The sequence below is a fragment of the Camelus dromedarius genome, chromosome 18 (genome assembly GCF_036321535.1).
Source record: "Camelus dromedarius isolate mCamDro1 chromosome 18, mCamDro1.pat, whole genome shotgun sequence".
NCBI lineage: Eukaryota > Metazoa > Chordata > Mammalia > Artiodactyla > Camelidae > Camelus > Camelus dromedarius.
The window spans coordinates 21554709-21580213 of NC_087453.1; the positions used below are offsets into that span (position 1 = coordinate 21554709).

General features: G+C 44.2%; 1 protein-coding gene across 5 annotated transcripts in view; it reads right to left on the minus strand.

Annotated features, from left to right (window-relative positions):
- Nucleotides 1-7055: 7055 nt before the first annotated feature.
- Nucleotides 7056-25505, minus strand: part of KIF3B (kinesin family member 3B) — a 34442-nt gene continuing 15992 nt past the window's right edge. For 4 of the 5 annotated variants that reach the window (XM_031433998.2, XM_064475781.1, XM_010993905.3 and 1 more), the window contains 8 exons: nt 21871-23344; nt 18769-18870; nt 18429-18551; nt 18206-18324; nt 14355-14468; nt 13546-13651; nt 11411-11589; nt 7056-10512 (listed from right to left, as the gene is read on the minus strand). In XM_031433998.2, coding sequence (XP_031289858.1) covers nt 10416-10512; nt 11411-11589; nt 13546-13651; nt 14355-14468; nt 18206-18324; nt 18429-18551; nt 18769-18870; nt 21871-23274 — 2244 coding nt within the window. In that variant the 5' untranslated portion in view covers nt 23275-23344 and the 3' untranslated portion in view covers nt 7056-10415. Of the gene's footprint in view, nt 10513-11410; nt 11590-13545; nt 13652-14354; nt 14469-18205; nt 18325-18428; nt 18552-18768; nt 18871-21870; nt 23345-25182; nt 25202-25505 lie in introns of those variants that run through there. The other variant, XM_064475783.1, reaches the window with a different exon arrangement.

The following is a 25505-nucleotide window of genomic DNA, read 5'->3' on the forward strand; positions in this document are numbered from 1 at the left end:
GTACGTGTCCATCTTGTAGCTCTTTGGTTAGATTGTAGTGCTTAAATATAGCTTATGCATTTGACCGTAATGCAAATGTTTACTTTTACCATGCAGTATTTAAGCAAGAATGTTGTGTGAAGTCTTAGTTTATCTGCTAATTTTATCACCCAGCTCAGAAGCCTTCAGAGTTTCCCCAGATTCAACCCAAGGCAGCCAGACTCTTAACACAGTCTGGCTCTTATCCACCTGCCTCAAGTACCTAGAGTGCCCTGGGCTCCCTCCATTCACCCTCCTGACCACACCCCTCCTGGGTTTTCCAGCTTAAAAGCCCCAGCCTCCAGCAGCAGGCCTGGCCCAAAGTGGCATTCAGTAAATGTCAGCTGAAGGGAGGAAAAAAGAAAGCTCTACCACGAGAGACAAAGATTTCAACTGGGCAACGCAAAAGAGGCCTTAGAGGCTGAGTGAAATTTAATTGAGCAGAGATGAGGTTAGGCTTAAATGAAGGCAACATGCTCACAAAGTCGCCTGGAGATTCACCTCTATGCTGTGCTGTCCAGCTTTACAGAGTGCTTTCGTATAGTAATCACAATAGCTACCAATGACAGAATGCTCACCACATGCCAAGCACCAGGTGCTTCACTATCTGTTTATACATGTATTTTTATTTATGATGATTATTATGGCTTTTATGATTATTATTTACCTTCTGTCCACACAAGCTCTAGCGGGGCGGAGTTTTTTTCCTCTATTGTGTTCAAAACAGTCTTTAGTACTGAATAGGTTACTGAATCTTCCACAGAGCACTACAAGATAAGGATGATTTTTGCCCCCACTTTACAGATGAGCAACCTGAGGCTTAGAGGGAACAAGTGACTTTTCCAAAGGTAGAGGTCTAGCAACAGGACAAGACTAAAAATAGATCCATGGTCTCTCGCTCTCCACTACTGCAACTGCCTGGATTCAGAAATGTCGATTTCTGGCCTTGATGTTGGGAGCCATCACCTGCCCGCGGGGGTCCTTACTTGACTAATGTTAACAGCACCGCAATGCTGACCACTCACTGAGCACTTGCTACAGACCAGGCACTGTCCCCAGTGCTTCACACATTTTGACTCAGAGCAACTTAGGAAGTACTTGCTTTGATCCCTTTCTGGTAGTTCAGGAATCTGAGGCCCCAGAAAGTTTAAAAAACTTTGCAATAATCAGATAACTAGTCAATGGTGAGTTCAGAATTCACAACCCAGCAGTCTGGGCCCAGCGCCCACGCTGCCTCCGTAAGATGGCGAACCAGGAGGCAGAGCAGAGGCAGGGCTGGGATTTCTGAAGCGCTTATTAAGGCCAAGGCCACTCTGCTTGGCCTGGTAGCCATGCTCTCGTGTTTTCTTTTCCTGTTCTCTTTTAAACCTCACAATCACCCTGTGAAGTCACAGATGAGGAAACTGGAGTTCTGAGGCCCTAAAGGAACCAGACAGATGAAGACACAGAGCTAGAGATAGAAAGGAGATTAGTGGTTGTTGAGGGCTGTGTGGTTGGGAGGAAATGGGGAGTGGCAGTTAATGGGTACTTTTTGGGGTAATGAAAATGTTTTAAAATTGATAGTGCTGCTGATTGCATAACTCTGAATATACTAAAACCCAAAGAATTATACACTTTAAATGGTGAATTGCATGGGAAGGTGAATTATCTCTTAAGCTTTTGATCTTAAAAGAGGGGAGGGCACAAGGAAGGAAGTGGCGGAGGTGGAATTTCCATCTGCTTCAGATCAAAAACTTTGGAACCACTGTTGCCTCTTCTTTTCCCCTCGCCTCTCACATACAATTAGCAATCAACGTACATCCTAAGGCATGTTACCACTTCTCTCCGCTAGCTCCCACCGCCTGCCTGGTCTAAGCCACCACCTCTCCTCTGAACTGCCATACCCCTTCTGAGCTGTCTCCTTCCTCTCCTCTTGCTTCCTGTCCTTCCACAGAGCAGCCAGAGGGATCCTTTTAAAGCATTCCGGTCAAATCTCCCTCTTTGCTTTAACGCCTCCAACAGTCTAAAGATAAAACTGACTCACAATTCAGAGTTGGCCCCTGTCCCCTCTCACTGCCTACTAGCCACAGCTGCCTCCTTGCTGTCCCCAAACACACCCCCACCTCCAGGCCTCCACAGTGTGATTCCTTTTCCCTGGAATACTCCTCCTCCAGGTACCGGATATCCACATGCTTGCTTCCTAATTTCCCCACTCGAATGGAACATGTTGCCAAGAAGCCCTCTCAACCTGACCCAGCCACCACCCCCAAACTGGTCACTCTCTAACCCCTGCCCTGCCTTGTTTTCCTTCAGGGTACTTCTGACCACCTGGCACAGTCCACATGTCTTTGTTAACCATCATCTCCACCACTAGAATGTGCTGCCCCTGGGGGCAGGAGCTCCATCCTGGGCCCCTATGCCCAGAGCATTCAAAAAACTGAATGAATGAATCTGATGCCAAAGCCCTGGCTGTTCTCACTCCCCCGGGACAACCTAGCAAAGAGGCTGATCACTGCGTTTAACACAATCCTGACTGAAATCTGCCATCCCCACTGTATCCTGTCAGTGCCCTATCTGAGCCACTGATCACTTTGAATGGTACTTATTTATGAATGATGATAATTCCTTATCACACTAGGAGCTCTGGAAGGACAGGGCCCTGAGCTGTGGCCCATGACACAGAGTAGAATCTTGACATAGTATTATATAAACCTCTTGTTGACTGGCCCAGGAAGATAAACTACAAAACCAATGGCAGCAGTTTAATTTCTCTGTTCCTAAACGTAGCAAAGGCACCATCTTCCATTCCACTACCCTGAGAAATGCCTCAGCCCCATTCCTAGGAAGCAAGGCCTTGAAGTCACGTTCACGTGCCCCTTGGGATTCCTTAGGTTCTGAGCTATGCCAGGGAAAGCTCCTTGCAGAATGGAATTTGCCAACTGAGCCCAGAAAACCTGTGTGAATGGCAAGCAAACGTAAAGCAGGACTTAGTGAAGTTGCTTTCTGTTATCTCAGAGAGAAATAGCAGCACATAGACTGGCTTACGGAGAAAATACTCGAGTGTCAGTAGGGCTGTGCTTCACTACCCCCCCCAACGCCCCCTCCCCACAAAGCCTCCAAGGGCTGATAGGCTGTGCATTGGAGTCAAGACCTTCCCCCTGCTCCATTCCATCCCTCCAGGCCTTGGGTTCCACAATGTGCTCCCTGTGTGCTCATTCACGTTGCCTTTATCTGGAGTGTCCTTCCCTCCCCACCAGGCGGGTGAAACCCTCCTCATTGTTCAGGAGCACCGTCTCCTCTGTGTCTCCACCACTCCTGTCTTCCAACAGAAAACACTCTGTTCTGAGCTGCAGGTGTGAGCCCAAACTATCCCATCCACCTAAGTGTCAGACTTGGAGAAGACAACAGGACGTGCCTTCAGGGAACTTTCTGTCTAGTGGCAGAGATTCAAGCAAAGAAATATAATATTTGCAAGTTAGGGAAAGGGCTAAGAAGGAAGGAAGTTTTAGTGAAAGACACCATACAGCCAGGTGGAGGGGGAGAAATCAGAATGAACAGTTGGGGAAGGCTTCTTGGAAGAGATGACATTAAACTGGTACCTGACAGATGAGAGAGCCAAGCAAATAGTGGGGAGAAACTTCCAGAAAGAGGGCACTGTAAGTGAAGGTGTCAAGGCAGGAAGGCACCTGTATAACCTAGAACCAAAGAGGAGGCCTGGGAGAGCGGTATGAGGAGAGGAGGCAGGCCTTCTCCAAGATCCTAATCACTGAATTACCAGTTCTCAGGTATTTCCATCTCTCCCCTCCTCAGAAGGGCTACAGTACATTTTACTCCTCTCTGCTCCGGTGCAGAGCAAGACACCTGGCACACAATGAGCATTCAACAAGTTCCTGTGGGCTGCGCTGTCCCCAGGGGTGCAGATGAGCAAACTCGCTCTGCCCGTTCCCCCAACCCCAAAACCAGTCCCCAGTTGGCTCGCCTAACTGAAGCACCAGGGACGGTTAACCACAGGCTGGTGATAGAAACAGAGGATGAAACAGGAGCAGCTGTGAGAGCCAGTTAGGTCCTTGACAAATGCCACTGACAACCCAGCTGGCAGATGTGACCATCGCATGGTCCTCAGAGACCGGATTCTCAGGGTAAACTTCAATCAGATGGCAACCTAGTGCAAGAGGGCCTGCCAAAATCACGCACCCCGAGACGGACTATCAGTGTGAAGTTCAAAACAGTTTCTAAGGTCAGCTGTTTTTATCCACAATACTTCTGACAATCAAATGTGTGGTTTTTCCCCTCCACCCAACAACAAATTCTCCGATTCTGCAGACACTGAGTGTCCTACAATTCAATCCAACTCACTTCTGACGCTAACTCCCAATAGTTTAGTGTTCAGTCCCGTAAGACTGGACTTCAGATGCAAGTCCAAAGTCCCAGGTTGCCACTTGTACTTCTGACCAACTGGCTGTAACTATCTGGGGGTTTCCACAACCCTCTCCTCAGGTTCAGTAATTGCTAAAATGAATGGCTCATGGAACTCAGGAAAGCACTTTAGCTACTATTACTGGTTTACTATAAAGGATGCAACTCAGGAGCAACCAAGTGGAAAAATGGCACAGTGCAAGGGCAGACGGAGGCCCTTCCTGCCCTCTTAGGATGTGCCATCCTCCCAGCACCTCAAAGCGTTCACCAACCTGGAAGCGCTCCAAACCCATTGTTTAGGGGCTTTTATGGACCTTCCATGAGGGAGGCACAACTGACCAGATTACTGGCTAGTGGTGATGAACTCAATCTCCAGTTCCTCTCACCTCCCAGCAGGTGAGGAGAGGTGCCAAAAGTTCTGACACTAATCACATGATCAATCCCATGATCGGTTCCTTTGGCAACCAGCCTCTATCCAGAAGCTATCCCGGGGTCAATTTAATTAACGTAAACTCGGGAAGGTATAGCTCACGTGGTAGAGTACATGCTTGAGGTCCTGGATTCAATCCCCAGTACCTCCTCTAAAAATAAAATAAAACCTAATTACCTTCCCCCTGCCAGTTGAAAATAAAATGATACAATAATAAATAAATAAAATATTTGGGGGTGAGGGTATAGCTCAAGTTATAGAGCACATGCTTAGCATGCATGAGGTCCTGGGGTTCAATCCCCAGGACTGCCTCTAAAAACAAATAAATAAATAAATGAACCTAATTACCTCCCCCCCACAAAAAGAAAAAATTAGCATAAACTCAGGTGTGGTTGAAAGGGGTTTGTTGAGAATACCAAAAGATACTCCTATCACTTAGGAAATTTCAAGGGCTATAGAAGTTTTCCAGGGACAGAGACCAACTATAGATTTCTTACTGTATCACACAAGGTTTGGGTAGTTCCTTGACTTTGTTAACAGTCCGGAAGATGAGATGACAACCTGGTGAGTCAGCTGAAATTTCCAAGCTGCTTAGCTGCCCTGCCCTGTACCCCCCCAACCCCGATGTTTAGTCCTTGACCTACCCAGAATTCTGTCACTTTCAAGAACACACTCATAATTCTTCAAATCACACTTTGAACCCTTGCTTTCTGGCTAATGGGTTTTGAACCATTCTAAACCAGTAATTATGTAGGCTAAATTAAGCTATGGTTTTTAACTCATTTTGGGAAGAAAGAGGGGTACATGGGCATTACAATTAGTTGGCATTTTATGAAGAATTAAGAATTATTTGCTTAAGTCCTCTCTGTGCTCTTTAAATTTCTTGTTGGTGTATATATATATATTTCAAATCCTATACTGTAATCTTTTCTACAATAGTTCTCCATGCTTCCCCCTAGTGAGGGCAAAAAAGGACTGCAGATACATTGCTGTGAAATTCTACTCACCTGTTACACAAAGCCTTGGCAGATGCAGTCCCCTCTTTCACAAATTCCCCGCCATACTTTCTTTCCCAGATAGCTCCTTGTCCTCTAGATCTCACTGTAAATGCCATTTCTGCAGAAAGCCCTACCCTTATTCACTTGCCCAGTCCAAATTAGACCCCTATTACTCTCTCATAATGTCCTATAATATCACTTCACGACCTCGGTTATGGCTGTAATTATGCATCTGGGGTAACATTTACCCCACCTCCCATATGAAAGCACAAGCTCCATGCAGGCAGGGTCCATGTCAGCGTTGCTCACATCTCTCTACGTCCAGTGCCCAGAGCAGCATGGCACATAGTAGGTACTCAATATGTATTTGTTAAGTGATTAGAAGCTTTTCTATAGAGGCCTAGGGTTTTCAAACATCATGTGACAAGTACCAGGCTGTAGTATCTTAGGATGCAAACTCTTCATGGCGTCTTCCAAACACAGGGCCCTGTCACAGCAATAAGCATATTTTTAACTGTCAGCTCTGGTCCACATACTTGTGTGCTTGTTGCTTTAAATGCCATACTAATCCTCACAATGGCCCCACAAGGTGGGGGTTATGGCCCCATTTTATAGACAAGGACCCTGAGATTCAGAGAGGTCAACTAAATTCCTCACAGTCACACAGCTGGTAAGCAGAGGCAGTCAGAATTCAAACCCCACTCAAAGTCCAGGGTCTGAGCTCCTTCTACTCAGTCCCTGCTCCTCAAACAGGGTACACAACCCCACAGGGCTACACTCCAGCAGGCCTGACCATGTGAGAAACCACAAAGCCAATGAGTGGCCCATTTTTGGCATTTCTTTCTTTTCCTGATGGTAAATAACATAAAATATTTTTGTGTTTAAAAAAAGACATGTATTTAAAAGTATAATATGTAATAAACCTAAATAAATGGAAAAAAACAAAACACAGAACTTAAGAGAAATGCCTATTGCCCACGCCTGTCTCAGGAACCTCCAAGGAAAAACATGACAAGCTCTCTTTGTCACTCTTTTTTCATTTCAAGTCTCTTTACATCGTTGCTATATTTTTTAAATGCCAACATTCCAACTCAATCTTCATTTTCCACTCCCACCCTCTTTTCACTAGAAAAATTCAAATGTTTAAAGGAACTGGCAGTGTGTCAGCCACGGGCATGTCATTTTCAAAAGCGTTAGTCATTTATGAGGACATCTTTTTGTAGGTACAATAAATCTGATTGATTTTTATTACACAGCTTAGTTTAGAATCACTTTTACATTCCTAGACAAAGAGATGATACAAATAAATATCAATTGTAAAACTTAGAGCCCCAAGTATTGGCATATTCTTTGTCTAAAGGTAGCCGAAGAGAAGGTCAAGATCAACAGTAACTCCAAGGAGCCATAAAGCCCACTGCCTCCAACCTGCCCCAAGATCACTCCTTTCATAACTAACCTCAAAAGCATTGCATTCAAGAAACAAGGGTTGGGAGAAGGGTGGCAGGTTTCCGAACAGGACAAGACAAAACCTCGCGCGGTCGACAATAGCCAGGCCCACTATTCTTACCCAGTTCCCTCTGAGCGTTCTGATTATGGCTTTTAGAGTATATTAATAGCCCCATTTTTGTCCACTGATGGTGTTGAGACGGCCCAAGGTGTTGTTCGCAGCAAGCCTCAACCTCAAGTGGGAAACGTGAGGCAGAACTGATATCCCACGTTAACAGGGAATCGACACTTCTCAGAAACTTGGCAACGATTCTACATTCAGCGAAGGAGGACTTACAAGAGTCAGACAGAAGCAGAGCGTGGCCCACGCCCGAGCTGCGGAACCCTCTGATGCCCTTGGTCAAAGAGGTGTGGGTGGTGCGATTCAGGCAGCATGCAGGCATTCGAAGGGGGACAATCCAACGGTATGTCAGAGTCTTAAGAAAGTGCTTCATGCCTATGATTTGTGGCCTTGGGTTCTGAATCCAGGGCTCTGGGAGACATGTGACTTTAAAACTGGACCAGATACATTCCTACTGACCAGAGCAGAAAGGGGCCTGAGGAGGGAGGCCCACACCATCTCCAACTCCTTCTCCCAGATGAGCTTCTCAGATCGTGCTAGACTTGCTTCTGAACTTCATTAGCTGCCGCTGACATGAAGGCCCTCAGATGGCTTGGAACATTCTAGCATGACTACAGTCGACTTGGTAGGTCTACACACTTGGGTCAGACCACAGCCCAGAGCAGCAGCTTCCTGGTGGCAGCAAGACATTCTACTGCCTACTCTCCTCAAATATTTATCGGATCCGTTTTGAGAGAAGAAAAGCACCGGAGACCGCTTGGGGAAGGCTTCACCTCCACCCAGGTGTTCTTCAACTTTGTTTCACAGACCACCAGATGAACACAGCCAAGTACAAGGCAAGCCTGTTTTCATAATCCTGCCTGTCCACTTGGCTTCCTTCCTTTGCCTTCTTAGGAAAGTTCTATGGTCGCTCAACCACCCGTGGTCAGAGTAGCCACCTCAAGACATCAGTATTCACGTATAGGGTTACCTGCAGTTTTCAATTCTCAGATGTGCTAGATGGGTATTTTCAGCCTACAGAATTCAGACTAGCTTCGAGGAAACGTGGTGTAAGAGACAGGTGTAACTGGCAGGTAACCATCCCAGGCTACCCATCTTACCACTTGGTGCCTGTTCAAACAGGTAAATTCTTAGTAAATCATAAAGAAGCAGGGTTTGATCCCGAGAAAGATGAGGGAAGCCTCCATTATGCTCTGGGAATTGCTGAAAAGGGCCCTGGGTTCAGAAAGAATGGTTACTAAAAAGGAGGTAAGCTGCCAGATGACAGATCTCTACCTGTAGAACGCTAAGACATTGCACTTGGTACCTCCACTTTCCCATGGGTTCTGATCCAGAAATGTGCCCTGGGAACTGAGCAGCTGAGTTAAACTATAACTCAAGGCCCACCTGAGTCGCCACATTCCCGAGGCACCGTGCCAGCAAGGTGCGCCGCTGTGGCTGACTGGGGACTTGTATTGTCCCCTCAGGCTTGGCTCGTGGACTCAGATACCCACATGGGAGCGCTTCCAGCCTGGATGAGTCATTCAATGGGCCTTTAACACAGACAAAGGCAACAACTGCACATTAGTGAATTTCTAAAGTTGGGCAAGTTCTCAGTCTCTCTCTCACAAACATACATGGACACATTCAAAGAACACAGGTACCACCGTGCTCACACACCCACACACACTTACGAGCTTCTCTTAGGGGAAAAATGAATAACATTCACCTAATGACCAACACAAAATGAAGCCTTGAATTTCAACAATACAAACAACTAAAACTTACAAACCAAACTAGTATATGTAAACGGGAATTCCTAACTCTCTCCTCTGAGCCTATTTGAGCGCACAGCCACTCCTCACCACCACTTTGGGCTCTGCCTGGGAGGAGCCACAATTCCACGATTAGGGGAGTTTTCTGCTGAAGGCAGGCAGGATTCCTTTGCTTCCATCTGTTACATCTTCCCTTCCCAATGCACCAAGCCTCACAACTCCACCTCCGTACCTGCCTAGTCACTGTTATGCTCTCTATGCAAATGGAACAACTCAGGGGAGTCAAAAGTGCTGCTCTGTGTCTTGTTCCCCCAGCTCTTGTCCCATCAGAGAAGGCAGAGCCAGCCTCCCTTCTCCCACAAAACAGGCCCACTGCAGAGCACACTGGAGGCAGAGGATGGGCCCAGGCACAGACGCTCAGAGTACGCATGCATGGGAAGAGACGGTGACAAATGAAGTGTAAAGTAACATGGTGTATGCACATGGCATCTGCCTACAGATTTATATCTTTGACAAGATGGTCATGGTTTTGAGGTTTTAAAGAAGCTGTTTCCCTAAACTCTCCAAGGAGGCAAAGGGAATGTTATTTCTATTGCTTCCAACATTGAATCCTTCCAGAGCAGAAACTGGTAGCTTTCTTGGAAAACATTTGCTCCTTGAGCAAATCCCAAAGGCAAATCCAATTCTTACTGAGGTGCATGGACCGTGCCCATCTGAGGCTTGGATCCAAAGATTTCTCATTTCTACCTCCAAGAACAAGCACCTGTTCAAGTTCTAGGGCTTTCGCTTTTCAACCTCACTCTCACTTTATCCTGAGGCTCCGAAGACTTGGTCCTGCTAAGGTGACTCCTGATTCTGCCCTACTGTTCAAGAAGGGAGCCCAGTGTAAAGAACAGGCTAGAAAAGGAGAGGGGAGGGGTTGGGAGGGCCAGGGAAGGGAGAGGAGGAGGAGGCAGGGGAGAAAGGAAGCAAGGTCACTGGTCATTCTCTTGCTTTCCACTTCAACTATCGCACTTTACCTTACCCATGCATTTCTGAGATGCTAATTAAAGGACGTTTCCCAGAGGAGCTGAGTGTCAGATTAGGACCAGCATGTTTCAGCCAGATTAAGTTGGTTCATCTGCAAAGAGGCCATCGCTCCTCCCCAGGGGAATGGTTCTGAGTTTGGGCTTGAGTCCTCTCTGCGGGTTTTTGCTTGTCTCTTCCCTCAGAAGGCAAATGCTGGTTACACCCTGGGAGGGGAGGAAGTGGCTTTACTTTGGAACCAGCCCCCGAGACTGTGGATAAAGCTGAGATGCGGGGGTTCCTGAGGAAGAGGAGGAGGATCCCGACTTCCTTCCACTTTTAGGCCTGCAAAAGTCAAGCACACATTCACATTATATGTCTCATCTTTGCCTCTGACACAGATCAGACTCGTTTCCCTTCAAGTGCCTTTAACATCTCCAGGTGGCCTTTCCTCAGTGTACTTTCGATTGTAAAACCACCAGACTGGCACCCTCTGTGCAGGGCCAACACGATTTGCCAGTGGAGGTGTGAAACCTCGGGGAAGAGACTGATTCTCAGCAGTTGCTCCTCCTTTAAAGTCAAATCTTGACCGTCTTCTTCAAATTGGTAAAAAGTATTAAGTTTGCAGGTTGAATTTCTTCCATATTTGGTTTTTCACTCAGTTATTTTCCTTAAACTTCTAATCCAGAATTTAGTAAGACAGAATTTCTAACTGAGCACCAAATCAAGTATGTGGTTATTTAAAATGAAGCTCAGAGCCTGGGCTGTGGGTTCAGACAGACCTAGGTTAACCCTGGCTCTGCCACTTAACTTGCTGGGTTTTCTTGACCCTGGCTACTTTCTCAAATTCTCAAAGTCTCAGTTTTCTCATCTACAAAATGGGATTGATGATAATATTTACCTTATAAATTACTGCAGGAACTCATTAAGAGAATTTTTTTAAAGCACTTAGAACTGCCTAGTACCCAGTGAAGACCAAAAAACTGTCCTCTATTTCACTAGAACACATGCTGCTTATACGTAGGAACTGGGCACCTTAGACATCTGGTATTCAGTGTACTTGGCATAGTGCCTGAACCATAAATATTTGTGGAATAAAGGAATAAACATAGGAGTAATGTGGCAATATTTTCTGGTGTGTTCTATAAAGAATTCCATGATAATCACTTTTGCCACCGTTTACCCTCATTTGTCCTGGTTCAAACATGTTCTGTTCAAACATAGGTCACCAAAAGCCACTCACCTGGCCTTGGATTTCTTATTTGCAGTGCTTTCAAAGGATGATGCATCCACCTGTATCTCATCTTCATCCTGCAGAGCCGCATCCAACGCAGCCTGGACTTTGGGGGCAATGGCGGGGCCCTCGTAGTCTCTGGTGGTCCGGCTGGGCATGTCCAGTTCTAATAGCACAATGTTTTCTGCCTGCAGAAGCAGAGCCAAGACCAGTGAGGATGGCCACCAATCAGACAGACAGAGTTCAAGCAATCTATACTCAAGAACAGAACCGCAGACTGCTTGCTACTCAAAGCCTACCAAGGGCCTGCCTAGAAGAAGTGATGTAGTTTTTTAAGTTTTTCCCTGGTGTGATTACAAATGATTTTTATTTTCTTTTCTATGCTTGTCTCTATTTTCTTTTTTTTTAAACAATGAACATGTATCCTACCCTAAGGGGAATAATCAGGGGAAAATAATAAGTTAAGCAAAATGCATTTATTGCAGACAATATGAAAATACAAAAAGATATAAAGAAGAAAACAGTAGTCACCAATAGCACAGCCGCTCTGATGAACTTTCTGGTTGCAGAGGGAAGGAGCCAGGTACGGTGTATGTATGTGGGGGTGGAGGGGCAGTATATGTATTTATTACCACATTTAAAAAATCAGCCTGGGCCCTGTCTCATAACTGGCCTTGTAGGTGATTCCTTCATTTGCTACCCTGTAACAGACCTTTCCCTAGTACCTAAATACCAAGCCAAGTGTGAGGAGGGAAGAACACCCATGGTTCCACATCTTCCCTGCTAGCTCCTCCCAACTCAGTGGAGTTCAAGTCCCAGGGCTGCAGAGGGGGTGTGAAGGGCCACAGCTGGGAGAAGGTGGAAGGAGCGAACAGAGTGGCTCCATTTATCAATTTGATATATCGTGATACTGCATAACACTTCTCTTAATGGAGCTGGTCCCTTGCTAAAAGCCATCTGAGAGCCACTGCTTCAAATTCTACCTTTGGATCAGGTGAGCAGCTTGGAAACCCACATTTTTGATTTGTATGTTTTAAAATCATGTTTTTGGCTTAAGACATGAAATAACCAGCAAGATACGCACCCTCTGAAACGGCTCCAAAAAATGCTTCTAAGGATTCTGTCTGACACATCACTCACCTACCACTACATAAAAACACAGCTAATGCATCTTTTTTTGCTTTTGTTTTCTTCATTTTAAATAACTCAATGCCAGGAAGAACAGCACCTGTGGCGCTAACTAATCCTAAGCTGTTTTGCTCTGGCTGCTCAGGGAAACTCAAAAACATTTTAAATTTTTGAAGTGAAAATGTTTCATTATAAAAATAATACAGATTCCCCACTGAAAGTTATAAAATACAGATAAGCAAAAAGAGCAAATTTTAAATTAAGTGCACTTCCCTTAACCAGAGATAACCAGTTCACACTCTGATATATTTTGCACCAGATTTTTTTTTTTTTTTGTATACACACTTCCAGGACCAATGGTCTTATAACTTCACAATACATGTGTCCCCTGGTCCATCCACTTACCAGCTCCCTGACCTTAACGCCACAGGACCGACTGCACAGAGCAGGTGGCAGACTCAACCGGAGATCGAGCAGCAAAGTGCCGAGTACAGTGCCTGGCACACGGCAAGTGCTTATAGATAGAAGCTTGTACGGTACTTTTATTGTAAAATATGTTTGGGTCATTAAATAGTCATCAATTATGTCACTTCAAGGAACTACATGACTCACACACATTATGTTAAATGGAAGGACTGTAAGTCTTTATTTACCACAGCTCCATCTCCTGTTTGCAGACATCTGCGCTCTTTCCCGTCTCCCCACAAAGCCGTCCTGAAGCTCATTATCAACATTTATTGGCCACATGGACAGTTGTTTGTTCTCTCCTCCTTCCCTAGTCCTGATTGTCTCAATCTCATTCTCTTTTACCTTTTTATTTACTGTTATTTGTCATTTGTTAATTATATTGGTTTATTATTTGTTATTGTTGTTATTAATATAAATGTCCTCAGGTACCTTTGGACACAAAGAGTCAGGATACAAGCTGTGACTTTGGAGACCGGTGCTTAAGAGTTTGCATAAATCTAAACTCCTCTAAAAGAGAGAGGAGAGAAACACGAGAACGGTCTTCTCACCCTATATCGAGCCTCTGGACGAATCATCATGGACATTCTCGCATGCTGGCTCAGTGGTCTCTTGTATCCCACAGCTGACACCGGCCGCTTCATCATCTGCTGATTCCTGGAAATGGACTGCAGCGGTTAAAGCCCTGGCTGGAGTGTGTTCCACAGTCCCAGGATCAGTACTGCGGAACCAGCACTCAGAAAACTCTGAGCCTGCTTTAGATGGACCCTGAATCAACTAACTCCCTGAACTGAGGACTGACATGCAGATGGGGCAGGAGCTGCTTATATTTTCTGCTTGAGTTGCTCTCTGAGCCAAATGTGAGCATCAGGCATCTTTTAAGCTGGAAGGGATCTGACTCATCCTCATCCAGTTCTTAGACAGCAGGAACGAAGCTGAGCTGTCGACACTCCCCACCCCCACATCCTTGGCAGACATCTCCCATCTTTCCAGCAGGACCCAGACGTAGACTGAGAATCCTTCTCAACAGTGTGTCAGACTGACACATAAGATAACACCTATGCATTGCCTCTCACTTGGCCTAGCATGCTTCACTTGACAGCTGGGGAAGCTGAAAAGCAGGAACTTGGGAAAGGTCATTAGTTCACTGTGATAAAGTCTCCCAGTTCCTAATACCATACTCATCACCAAACTTTTACCTCATGGACTCACAGCAGCCACAAAGTCAGAGCTGACCTTGGTTCCAAGTTTAACTGAATCAAACTGTGTTCTTACCATACACCTCCGGCTAAGTCCAGCTTATCAACATTCTTTCCCTCCTCCCCACCTTAAAGGCTACTTAAAGTCAAGAGTGACTTACTCCAGTCTGGTTATAGGATGTAATTTCCAATGATCTTCCTCTTCATCAAAGAAGGATCTATTCATAATTTTACTTTTTTCTTCCAGAGGGATGAAGTTTTCTATAATAAGATGCCTGTAAGAGCACAGATACATGGGTGAATAGATAGAGAAAGGCTATGGATGGAGTGTGGGCCATCTGGTCCCATGTGTAGTAAGTAACAGGGAAGAGTCAAGTCACTCAGTGAACATTTACTGAGACATCATACCAACAGCTGGAGACAGAGACACTCTTAGGCGTGCTAACAGTGGTCTGTCCTAAGAATATGGAAAGGTCACTTATGCCCAAGGAGGAGCAGCTCAAGCAAGTAAAAAGACTAAAGCAGGAGATAACGCCTGGGCTGTACTGGAAAGAACATGTGCTAATGAAGTATTTGGGGAGGGGGCACTGGTACTGCTAACCCAGCTCATTCACTTCCAAAAAACTGAAAACGGGTTAGAAGTCAAACTGCCTTCCTCCAGTCCTATGGATTGTTGCCCAAGGTGGAAAACTTCACATTCTAATCACTGGAACAAAGAGCAAGACAAGATGGATTTCAGGCCTTCAGACCACTGAGAACAAAGACCATTCCTGAGAAGAGTCCCTGCATGAGCAGTGCCCAGGGAACACGGCAAACAATGAAACTGGAACCCACTGGGTTGTGGCTCTCCATTGGGATGACTATCTCCTGCCACCTCTCTGGTTCACTCTTTCAAAACCTCAGGACGTAACAATGCCAAAGGGGCGTTAACGTGAGAGAGATGTGCAACAAACACCACAGAGGTGTGGGGTGATGACTGTGAGAAACAGGCTGATTCACTGTTTATTCAAAAGATACAAATGAGAAACTTAACAATGACAGTGTCTTCCTTAAAGAAAAAATATTTTGGAGAGATAACATTTTTTCTTTAGTTGACATTTAAGAAATTATTTTTCATACCATATATTTGGGTTTTTTCTAATTTTAAAGGTACTATTTATGCATTAGGAAATGTGAAAAATACAATTACACACAACTGCCCTATCCAGAGATAGCTATTATTATTTTGGCTTAAAAATTTTTTTTTGAGTGGGGAGGCAATTGGGTTTATTTATTTATGTTTATTTATTTGTTTATTTTTTAACGGAGGTACTAGGGATTGAACCCACAACCTCATGTGTACTAAGCGTGCACTCTACCACTGAGCTATAACCTCCTTGTATTTTGGCATATTTTGTTCCGACTTTTTTTTTCTAAGAGTACATATCTAGTAATTTTAAGGGCTCCTTTCCAAATTTAAAGCTTAATCATTAAAAGAATTCCTTTGAAAAGTTCCTCTTCAAAGAAAACTTCAAGCAAATGTTGTGGAAGGATTCATATAGAAAAACATCATTTTGCAAAACTCCCTAATGAAATAATGGAGCCAGACAAAGGTCACTGTTGACTGAAACCATTAGCTCAGTGGTTCTCAAGCCAGGCTGCACATTAATATCACTTACAGAGCTCTGGAAAATATCTTGCCCAGACATCACAAGAGATCAATGGTTCTCAAAATGTATTCACCAAACCAGCAGGAGCAACAACTGGAACTTCTTGAGAATGCAGGTGCTCAGGTCCCACCCCAGATATGCTGAATAAGTCTCTCTGGGTGTAGGGCCCAGCAACCTATGTTTAACAAGCCCTTTGGATGATCTGGTGCCTGCCAAAAGTTTAAGGACCACTGCCCTATACCAATGAAATCAGAATCTCTTGGTTGGGACCCAAGCATCACTATTTTTAAAACTCCTCAGATGATTCCAATGTGCAGCCAAGGTTGAGAACTGGTGCTTCAGAGTGCACTTCTTCAGTTAAAGGGAAGTAAGTGAGATAGAGACACAAGTTAAAGGACACCGTGAAGAAGCCAACTGAAAAATTCAGAATGTGGGATACTTCTATAGGCTCTTTGCCCCAGCTTTCTCAACAAGTCAACTATGAAAAAAAAGTTTTTAAAAAGGATTGTTCCATATTAAAATAAGCTTAAAAGACACAATAACCAAAAAAAAAAAAAAAAAAAGACACAATAACCAAATGCAATATGTGGTCCTTATGTATATATGAATGTGAATAAACCAAGAAAATTTGAATATGGACAGGGTATGAGATAATAACTAAGAAACTTAATGTTAATTTTGTTAGGTGGAAAGATATCATTGTGTATACAAAAATCAATTTTATTTTTAATACACTAGCTATAAACATTCTGAAAATAAAATTAAGAAAACAATTAGATACAAAATAACATCAAACAAGTAAAATACTTAGGTATAAATCTAACAAAAGACGTGCAAAGACTGTGCACTGAAAACTACAAACATTCTTGAAACAAATTAAAGAAGATATAAGTAAATGGAAAGACATCCCATGTTCATGGATCGAATACTTAATATTGTTAAGATGATAATAATCTCCAGCTGGATATCCACATGCAAAAGAATGCATTTGGGACCATACCTCAGACTATATAAGAAATTAACTCAAAATGGATCACAGATCTAAATGTAAGACCTAAAATTGTAAGACTCTTGGATGACCTAAGAGAATTGAAAACATGAAACTTGTACACAAATGTTCATAGCAGCATTATTTATAATAGCTAAAAAAGTAGAAACAATCCAATGTCCATCAGCTGATGAATGGATAAATAAAATGTGGAATATCCAGACAATGCAATATTACTCAGCCATAAAAAAAAGAATAAGGTCCTAACATGCTACAACATAGATGATCCCCAAAAACATGTTAATTAAAAGAAACCAGTCACAAAAGACCACATACTGTATAATTCCATTTATATGAAATGTCCAGAATAGGCAAATTTATACAGACAGAAAGCCAGTCCGATGTCCTGGAATTTACGCTGCATGAGGAGACAAACAGTAAGCAAGCAGGAAAACATTTACATAAGAATGAGTCAACCTAATCTTCATATTAAACTTACTCTCTCAATAGAAGGTGATACATATTTTCCCTAACTCTTGAAAGTTTGTAACACACAAATAAGACTATGCAGATGAGTACTTTGTCATTTAAAAGCATGACGGTTAAGGTAGCAAATGACTTGGCCAAGAATACGCAGCAGTCTGCAACAAATAGTTTAGCACTTAATTATGTAATTGTCTGAAAGTAATTGTTTTTCTTTATGAGCTTCTCTGGAAGGGCATCATGTACAGATCCAGTTACTTAGGCTGGGGGAGGAGGCAATAAGGAGTGACTGCTAATTGGTACAGGGTTTCTTTGGGTGGGAGCCTGGGGGACACACAAATGTTCAAAAATTAGATTGTGGTGATGTTTTAAAATCCTGAAAATATATATTTTAAAATGACTTGTGTATTTTAAATAGGTGAATTATATCTCAATAAAGCTTTTTTAAAAACTGCACTGTGGCCATGTAAGTAAGTACACAGGAGTGAAATAACATGAGGTAAAATTTGCTTTAAAATATTTTTATGAATCGAAGACAAAAGATTGTTTATCATTGAATCTGGGGAATAGATATTTGGTTGTTCATTATACCACTCAGAAAATTCTAGTTAATAAAAGATTCCCATTTATCAATAGATAGAAGACTTCCTGAAAGGCTTCAAGAAAGTACAATGGAAGGAAACTTGGAGATCATCTAGGGAAGATATTCAGCTAACAGATGGGACCTGGAGACAGAAAACAACTTTCGTAGGAATCAACAGAAGACAGACAGGGTGGCAGGAGACAGCCTGGAGAGAAGCAGGCAGGGGCCCTGTCCTCAAGGGCATATTTCTTCCTTACACACAGCAAGCCAGCAAGTGGCCAGGGGCGCCATGGAAAGCCCAGCACTTACTTGAGTTTCAGCTCCCTGGTGAGCTCGTTCTGCGTCTGCTCCAGCTCCTGCCGCTCCTTGATGTGCTCTTCTTGGAGGTCATGGATCTCTGCCTTCACTGCCTGAAGCTTGGAGAAGAGCTGGAACGGGAGAGACAGGTGAGGAGGGCAGCCCTTCAGGCAACAGAGCTCCCCCTTTGCCCCGAGCCTCAAGGCCCCGCTGCCTGGTCTCGTTCCTTTCATACCTTTTTGAGTTTCTTGGTCTTGATGTCCACCTCTTGCTGCAATGAGCTGTATGTCTCTTTCAGTTCCAAGGTCTCTTCATCTCGACTTTCCATCTGTTGCTGGATTTCTCTTTCTCGACGTTTCTGAGCAACATCACAGAATTGATCAGTGGGCCTAGAGACAGTGTCTGTACAAGAATACAGGGCTGGGTGCTCCAGGTGAGAGCCTCCCGCCAGGAAGAGGCTGGCACACTCGTTTCTGTTCCCCTTGAAGAGTCTAATACAAGAGACATTCGCTCTGTGGCATTACTGCACCTCACCCCACCCCATTCTCTCCAAAAAGGAATGAAAAGTTAGTTACCTGCTCTGCAATTTCCTGCCGTTTCTGCTCTAGGATTTTCTGCTGTTCATTTGTATGATCTACTATATTTTTTCCTCCAACAAGCAGCTTACTCTCCATGGCCTTTGTGAGAAAAAAAGGAGAATCCATCTTGTGAATGGGGTCCCTCAGAACACAACTCCTCACAGGGAAGCCCATGAAAGATAAAGACCTCAGGACTGAGCCAAAGGGGATGAACTCTGGGCGAAGATATATTGTGCACAGCTGTGCCCTTCCCATCACTGGGGTGGGGCTGAGGCAGCTTTACTGGCGGCTTTCCCTTGGGAACATTGAAGATGCAGCTTCTCTAGACATACGTGAATTTCAGCTTTCTTTCGAAAAATTTTTTTTGGTTTATCTGTACAAAGTATTGACCCCACTTAAAACCTATTAAGCACCTCCTATGTGCTGGGTACTGAGGATACAACCAGGAATATGAATCACAAAGCTGGGAGTCCACTCAGGACCAGAGACAAGTACATGGGCTCTTACTGTATAGAGCCAGACCCCATCATGAGGTAAAGAGTGACAGCGGGACAGGACACTGCTGGGAAACAGCTCAGGGTCTTGGAGGGAGTCAGGGAGAGCCTCCTGTCTCAAGGGGCAGCTACACAGTGTTGCAGTAAAAATAGGAATTAGCTAAGAAAAAAATTGTTTTGAGAGGGTAGGGTAGGGAGTGGTGATACACAAAGTTGGCAAAGCAACTGGGGTCAGTTCAAAAACCTCAAAGCCCTGTTAAGGGAGAGTAAACTTGATCCTGAGAACTGCAGGAGCCACTGACGTGTCCTTTGCGTGTGAGGATACACAATCAGATTTGTGTTTTTGAAACATAACTCCCCTGCTACAGGAAGAATGACTGGGAAAGGGCAGGCGGGGTGGAGGGAGAGCAGACAGCAGGCTGTTTTAAGGGTCCCAGTTGGGCAGTGGCGGTCGGGGAAAGCAGCGTGGATGGTTCTAAGACTGCCTGAGGAGGCAGGATTCAGAGGCCTTGGTCTGACTGGGACCGTAGGGAGAGGGAGCGGAGGCGAGCAGTGACAACTCCTAGGAGTCTGGCTAGACTGAGGGAAAGAAGGCCAGAGCGGGCTCTGGGTGGTCGTGGGCAACTTTGTGGAAATGGCCAGTAGGCAGAGGCTATCAGGCTGTTAGGAGACAGCTCTGGGCTGACTACACCGACTGAAAGCCTTCAGCATTTAGATGGGGACTAAAGCCATGGGAATGATTTGCACGTGCAAAACATGGAATCCAAAATCTGCACAATCTTGCTTTTAAGAAACTTCTACCCCTATTGCCATCTTTCAGTGAGCCCTTGAGACTTTCCTCTTCTCTCAGAATGAAGGGGCTGGACTGATTACTAACCCTTCCCACAACACACACCCTTTCCAGCTCTAGAATTCTTTTGTCCTATGATTTTACAGCATCCCAGGATTGAGGAAGACAGATGTAATGTCATTCTCCCATAAACAAAACGAGTAAGAGACTCAGTGACCTTGAGCTAATGCTGAGTCTTGCCACGCTCAGCTTCTGAGAGTTGCCCAAATACCCCAGGTTGTTTAGAGAGTCTAGGTGTTCCCAGGCTTGAATAACAGATGTGCTCTTAAAAAACAGCACGCAAATCAAACATGAGCACACCCAGTTTCACAAGTGCAGGAGCGAGGAGGGGTGAAGTGGCGACTGACATAATGGAACCCAAGAGTGAGCCCCGCCCTGCAACACAGTTACCTCTTAATTGTGTTGGATATGACTCCATTTTCACACCGGGTCTTGAAAGTCCTGGAAAGGACTCCTGCCTCTGAAGTGAAATAGGACCCCACTCTGTGAAAGGGCTACTATGATGCCACAGATAAAGTACAGCCTCACATGGTGGGGGAAGGGGAGGCAATAAAGGGATCACTTGTCATTTTTAAATTAGTAAACAGATGTATTTTAGAGTAGAAATCAAAGTTTGTATAAATTCAGTAAGATAAAACCCAACACCTCAAAGGAATTCTAGCTTGTGGTCACACAAGCAGCGGCCATCCTCAGACTTCCAGAGCTAGCTTTGCACTCTCCTCTGCCACTAGAGCCCTGAGCAGCCTAAAGTCCAGGCCCTGATGGAACAGGACACTGCTGCCTGAAAGAAGGGGTGCCTTGACACAAGGGGTGCCTCCACGTTCTAGAATACTGCTCGGCCATCGTTACACGGGGGTTGGAAGTTGGGGGAAGGGGTTGACTGCAAGGGAGCATTTGGGCTGTGCGTTCTGTATTTTGTGTAATCAGGGGTACTTCATATTAAAACCACAATGAGATACCATTTTATATCTACCAGATATACAAAACTTCAGGTATGCTAATCACAAGTGTTGCAAAGGATGAGGAACAACCAGGACTCATACCAGTAGAAGCTTCAATTCCCATGGCCACGTTAGAAAGCGACCAGTTACGGTCTAGTGAAGTTGAAGCTGCCCACAGCCTAAGACCCAACGGTGTCAGACAAGAAACTCTCGAGGACATGTGTTCTCCTGGAGCCAAGTACAAGGATGTTCAGTGCAAAAAATGGAAAACAACCCTCATTTTCAGGAGAATGGAATGCCCCGGAATTCTCAGAACAGTAATAATGGATGAATCATGGCTCCAGGAGTCAAACTGGATAAATCTCATTAACATAACATTGAGGGAATAAAAGTACATCACAGCAGTGGGATTCCATTTATATAAAAGTAAAAAATTATGAGAAATTAAAACTATCTTTTATGTAGAAATATATATACACATTTGGGAAAACTATAAAGGAAAGCAAGGAAATAATAAACACCAAATCCAAGGTAATGGTTACCTCTGGGAGAGGGGCATACAAAGAGCCTGTAAAGATAAGGATGCTGTTCTATTTCTTATGCTGGGTGGCAGGGTTGGGGAGGGGGGCACACGGGTGTTAGTTTCACTGCTCTTGAAGAAAAACTGTTTTTCTTCATCCAATTCAATTCAACAAATGTTTCCTGGGCACTGGATATCACAAAAGCTAGAGACATCACCCCTCGTATCATTCTTTTGATAAAACAAAAAGAGATGTGAAAGAAAAAAGAATGGGCCTAAGGAAGGGTACAGTACCTTGATTTTGGCACCCAGCATCTCGGCAGCATCCTTCTCACGCCGCAGATCCTCCATCTTTTTCTCCTTCTCCTTCAGCAGCCTCATCTTTTCCTCTGCAACCAAGCTGTGGTCCTCTACAATGGCCCGCTTCTCAATCTCCAGTTTTTCTTGCTGTTCCCGCCAGTAATCATCTTTATCATCCCCTTCCTCCTCACCCTCTTCTCCCTCCTCCTCCTCCTCTTCCCCACCTCCACCACTGCCACCACCTTCCCTCCGTTTCTCTCGCCTCTTCCTCCTGCCAATGGACCGTTTTTCTAGCTGGGCCTTAAGCCGAGCAATCTCTTCCTGGAATTCGCGAAGGAGGGCATCCTTAGGGTCCTCGTTGACCCTTGGCTTGTTCTTAATGTTTTTGGCACGGTTGGCATACCTCAGCGTGGTCAGGGTCTCCTCTACGTTGTAAGAGGCAGGCCCCACATTGGCCACCATCACAGTTTTAGCATTGCCACCAAGAGAATCTTGGAGGAGTCTGGTAAGCTTTGAGTCCCGATACGGAATGTGAGTGCTTTTTCCGTCCACCAGGGCAGAGATGACATTACCCAAGGCTGAAAGGGACAGGTTGATCTTGGTTGCTTCCTTCAATCTTTCCCCTTGTGCACCAGTCTTGGCTTGCCGTTCGCTGCCAGCAAGATCTACAAGGTTCAATTTCCCTACCCTGATGTGGTTTTCTCCATCGAGGCCCACCTCACTGCACTCGATGGTGATGACAAAAATTGCATGAGAACGTGAACTATGCTCATTCATGTTGGTAGCACCGACAGAACGGTTCTGGTTGCCCACATTCATCACGTGCTCTATTTCCTTCACACTCTTGGTGACAAAGGAAGACAGATCTTTCACATACACGCCAGTGTCAGGCCGCTCTTTGAGCTCAAGCCTTTTGGTCTGATCCTTTGAGAGCAGGTCTCGGATCTCCTCCTGGTAGATCTCTAAGTAAGAAGCCCTGACCAGGTACTGTTGATTCTGGGATCGAGAGATATGGGTGAAGATGTGATCAAACGAGTTAGGAATGACTCCTCTTTTTTCAGGGTCACCACGGACTCCTTCCATCGTGTAGGTTTTCCCAGTCCCGGTCTGTCCATAGGCAAAAATTGTCCCATTGAAACCTTGCAGCACAGAGTCCACCAGTGGTCGGAACGTCTCATCATAGAGTTCAAACTGCTTGGCATTCCAGTCGTAGACTGCATCGAAGGTGAAGGTCTTGGGCATTTCATGGGCCACTCCCTTGGGGTTCTTCACAGACACCTGCCCCAGCTTCACGTCCACATCTACCACCTTGTCATACAAAGCAGCCTTTTCCTTGCCATTCATGGGCCGACAGCGAACCACCACCCTGACTGACTCTGAGCTTTTCAACTTTGACATGATGAGCTCTGACTGGGTTGATCCGATCCTAAGGGCTATGAATCCAAAAATGTCTCAGGATGCTAGGGTCCTGGGGGAAAAAAAAATAAGCAAGGACAGTACAGTTGTCACTCGGGGCTGCTGAACAGCAGCTGACACACCCAAGTCACCTCCATGTTGCTAACCTTCTGACGGCTGCACTTAATAACTCTACTGCATTGTATATTTCCCCACAGGATCTTAACCAGCTTCTGCGGGAAAAATAAAAACTCTAGTCCACCAGCACGGTTTACTGGCTTGTCTTCCCTTTAACTGGTATTTTGTCTCATACTATGTGTTGAGGCAGCTGGAAAATCTATAAAAGCCTGGGCAATCTTCCGTGCCGCTGAACTACTACAACCCCTGCAAAGAACAACTTGGAACTCTGCAGCTAAAGTTAAAATGCACATCCCTTTTGATCTAGCAGTCATATTTCTAGGAATTTGTCCTACAGACATAAGGATATTTGTGTTGTGGCATCATTTCTGGTAGCAATAGGTTGTGGACAACCCCAACTCCCATCAAGAGGGAGCTGACTGAATAAATTTAATATATTTTATACAGTGGAATCCTACGCAGTTCCTAAAAAGAATGTGTTAATCTAAATGTAATCCTATATCAAAATATGTTATTAAGTGAAAAATGTAGATGAGGAACAGTGTGTGTGTAGTATAGTCACATAGTCTGTAAGAAGGGGGAGATATGTTCGTATTTGATCTGCGTGCAGTATTACTAGAAGTATGCACGTAAAAGTGGTAACAGTGACAGCCTCAGCAGGGGAACTATAGGCCCCAGGGACACTCAGAGGTCTAGAGAGAGAAAAAACACTTCTCACTGTACACTTGTTTGTACTCTTTGAATTTCCTATCTTGTACTGATAATACTTTCCCATTCTAAAATCACCAACTATGGCTTGTGCAAGATGCACTCAGATAAAAGAGGATGTGGGTCAATACATTACATAGAAAGCACTCATCCAATCAATAAATTTAAAACAATTTGAATGCAAATAAGAAAATAGATGTTAAGAAAATAGTTTTAAATCAAAGCTACTCAGCTTTGTCCTTTTTTTTTTGGAGGGGGAGGTAATTAGGTTTATTTATTTCTTTAATGGAGGTAGTGGGGATTGAACCCAGCACCTCGTGCATGTTAAGCATGCACTCTATCACTGAGCTATACCCTATCCACCCTAGATGTTAAGAAATTTTTAAGTAAAAACAAAAAAGAAAGCTTCATTTGGTGCAGGGAAAATCGGGGAGCAGAAGAAAGGATGATTAAATGCGTCCTTTGGGAAGGGATAGGGAGCAAGCAGATCAGAGTAAAGAGGGACATATGAGGACCTTAAACTCCCGAAAACCTCAGTGGCAAGGCTTTTTTTAAAAATAGGTAATTCACATGGTTCTTGATTCAGAAGGCTCTTTGGTGACAGGTCCTTCTCCTTTACCTGTTCTCTGGTCAGCCAGTTCCCTGCTTACAAGGCCAGTGTTATTAGATTTTTAATCTTCCTGAGCTAGTTTACACAGAACAAGCAAATATGCATTAATACATATTTACCCTCTCCCATTTTACACAAGCATAGTATGTGAGACACAATAATACGCAGGGTCTTGCATCTTGCTTTTTCTCACTAAACAATCTATCTTATAGTTAGGTTTCCTCAGTAAATGCAGAGCTGCCTTATTCTTTATACAGCAGCAAAATATCCCTCTATGGAAGCATAATTTATTTAACCACTATCCTAGCACTTAAGCTGTTTCTGACATTTTACTGTGAAAAACCTAGGACCACATCCTTTCATGTGTGGGAAAATCTATCTGCAAGGCTAAATTTCTAGAAGTGTAATTGCTGAATCACAGGATATATGCATTTGTAATTTTAATAGATACTTACAACAATGATAACAGTATTCTTTTTGGTTCTGAAAATGACCCTGCCAACAAAAGGTGGGAAAATGTGATACAGTAATGGGTCACTCTAGGTATATATGCTCCAGGTTAATAAATGCAGAGTCAATAAATACAGAGCCCCCACTGATCTTTCATTAAAAATTGTTCTGCTGCTAAGCACACAGAAACATGAAAAGCTACTTTTCATATTTCTTCTAGTTGTTACATGTAATAAAATAATGTCTAAGATGAAAAACCAGAAGACCTCTGACCCTCTCTGAATCCATTTTCTGTAAAATAGGGATCATTCTTCATTTTGGATGATTG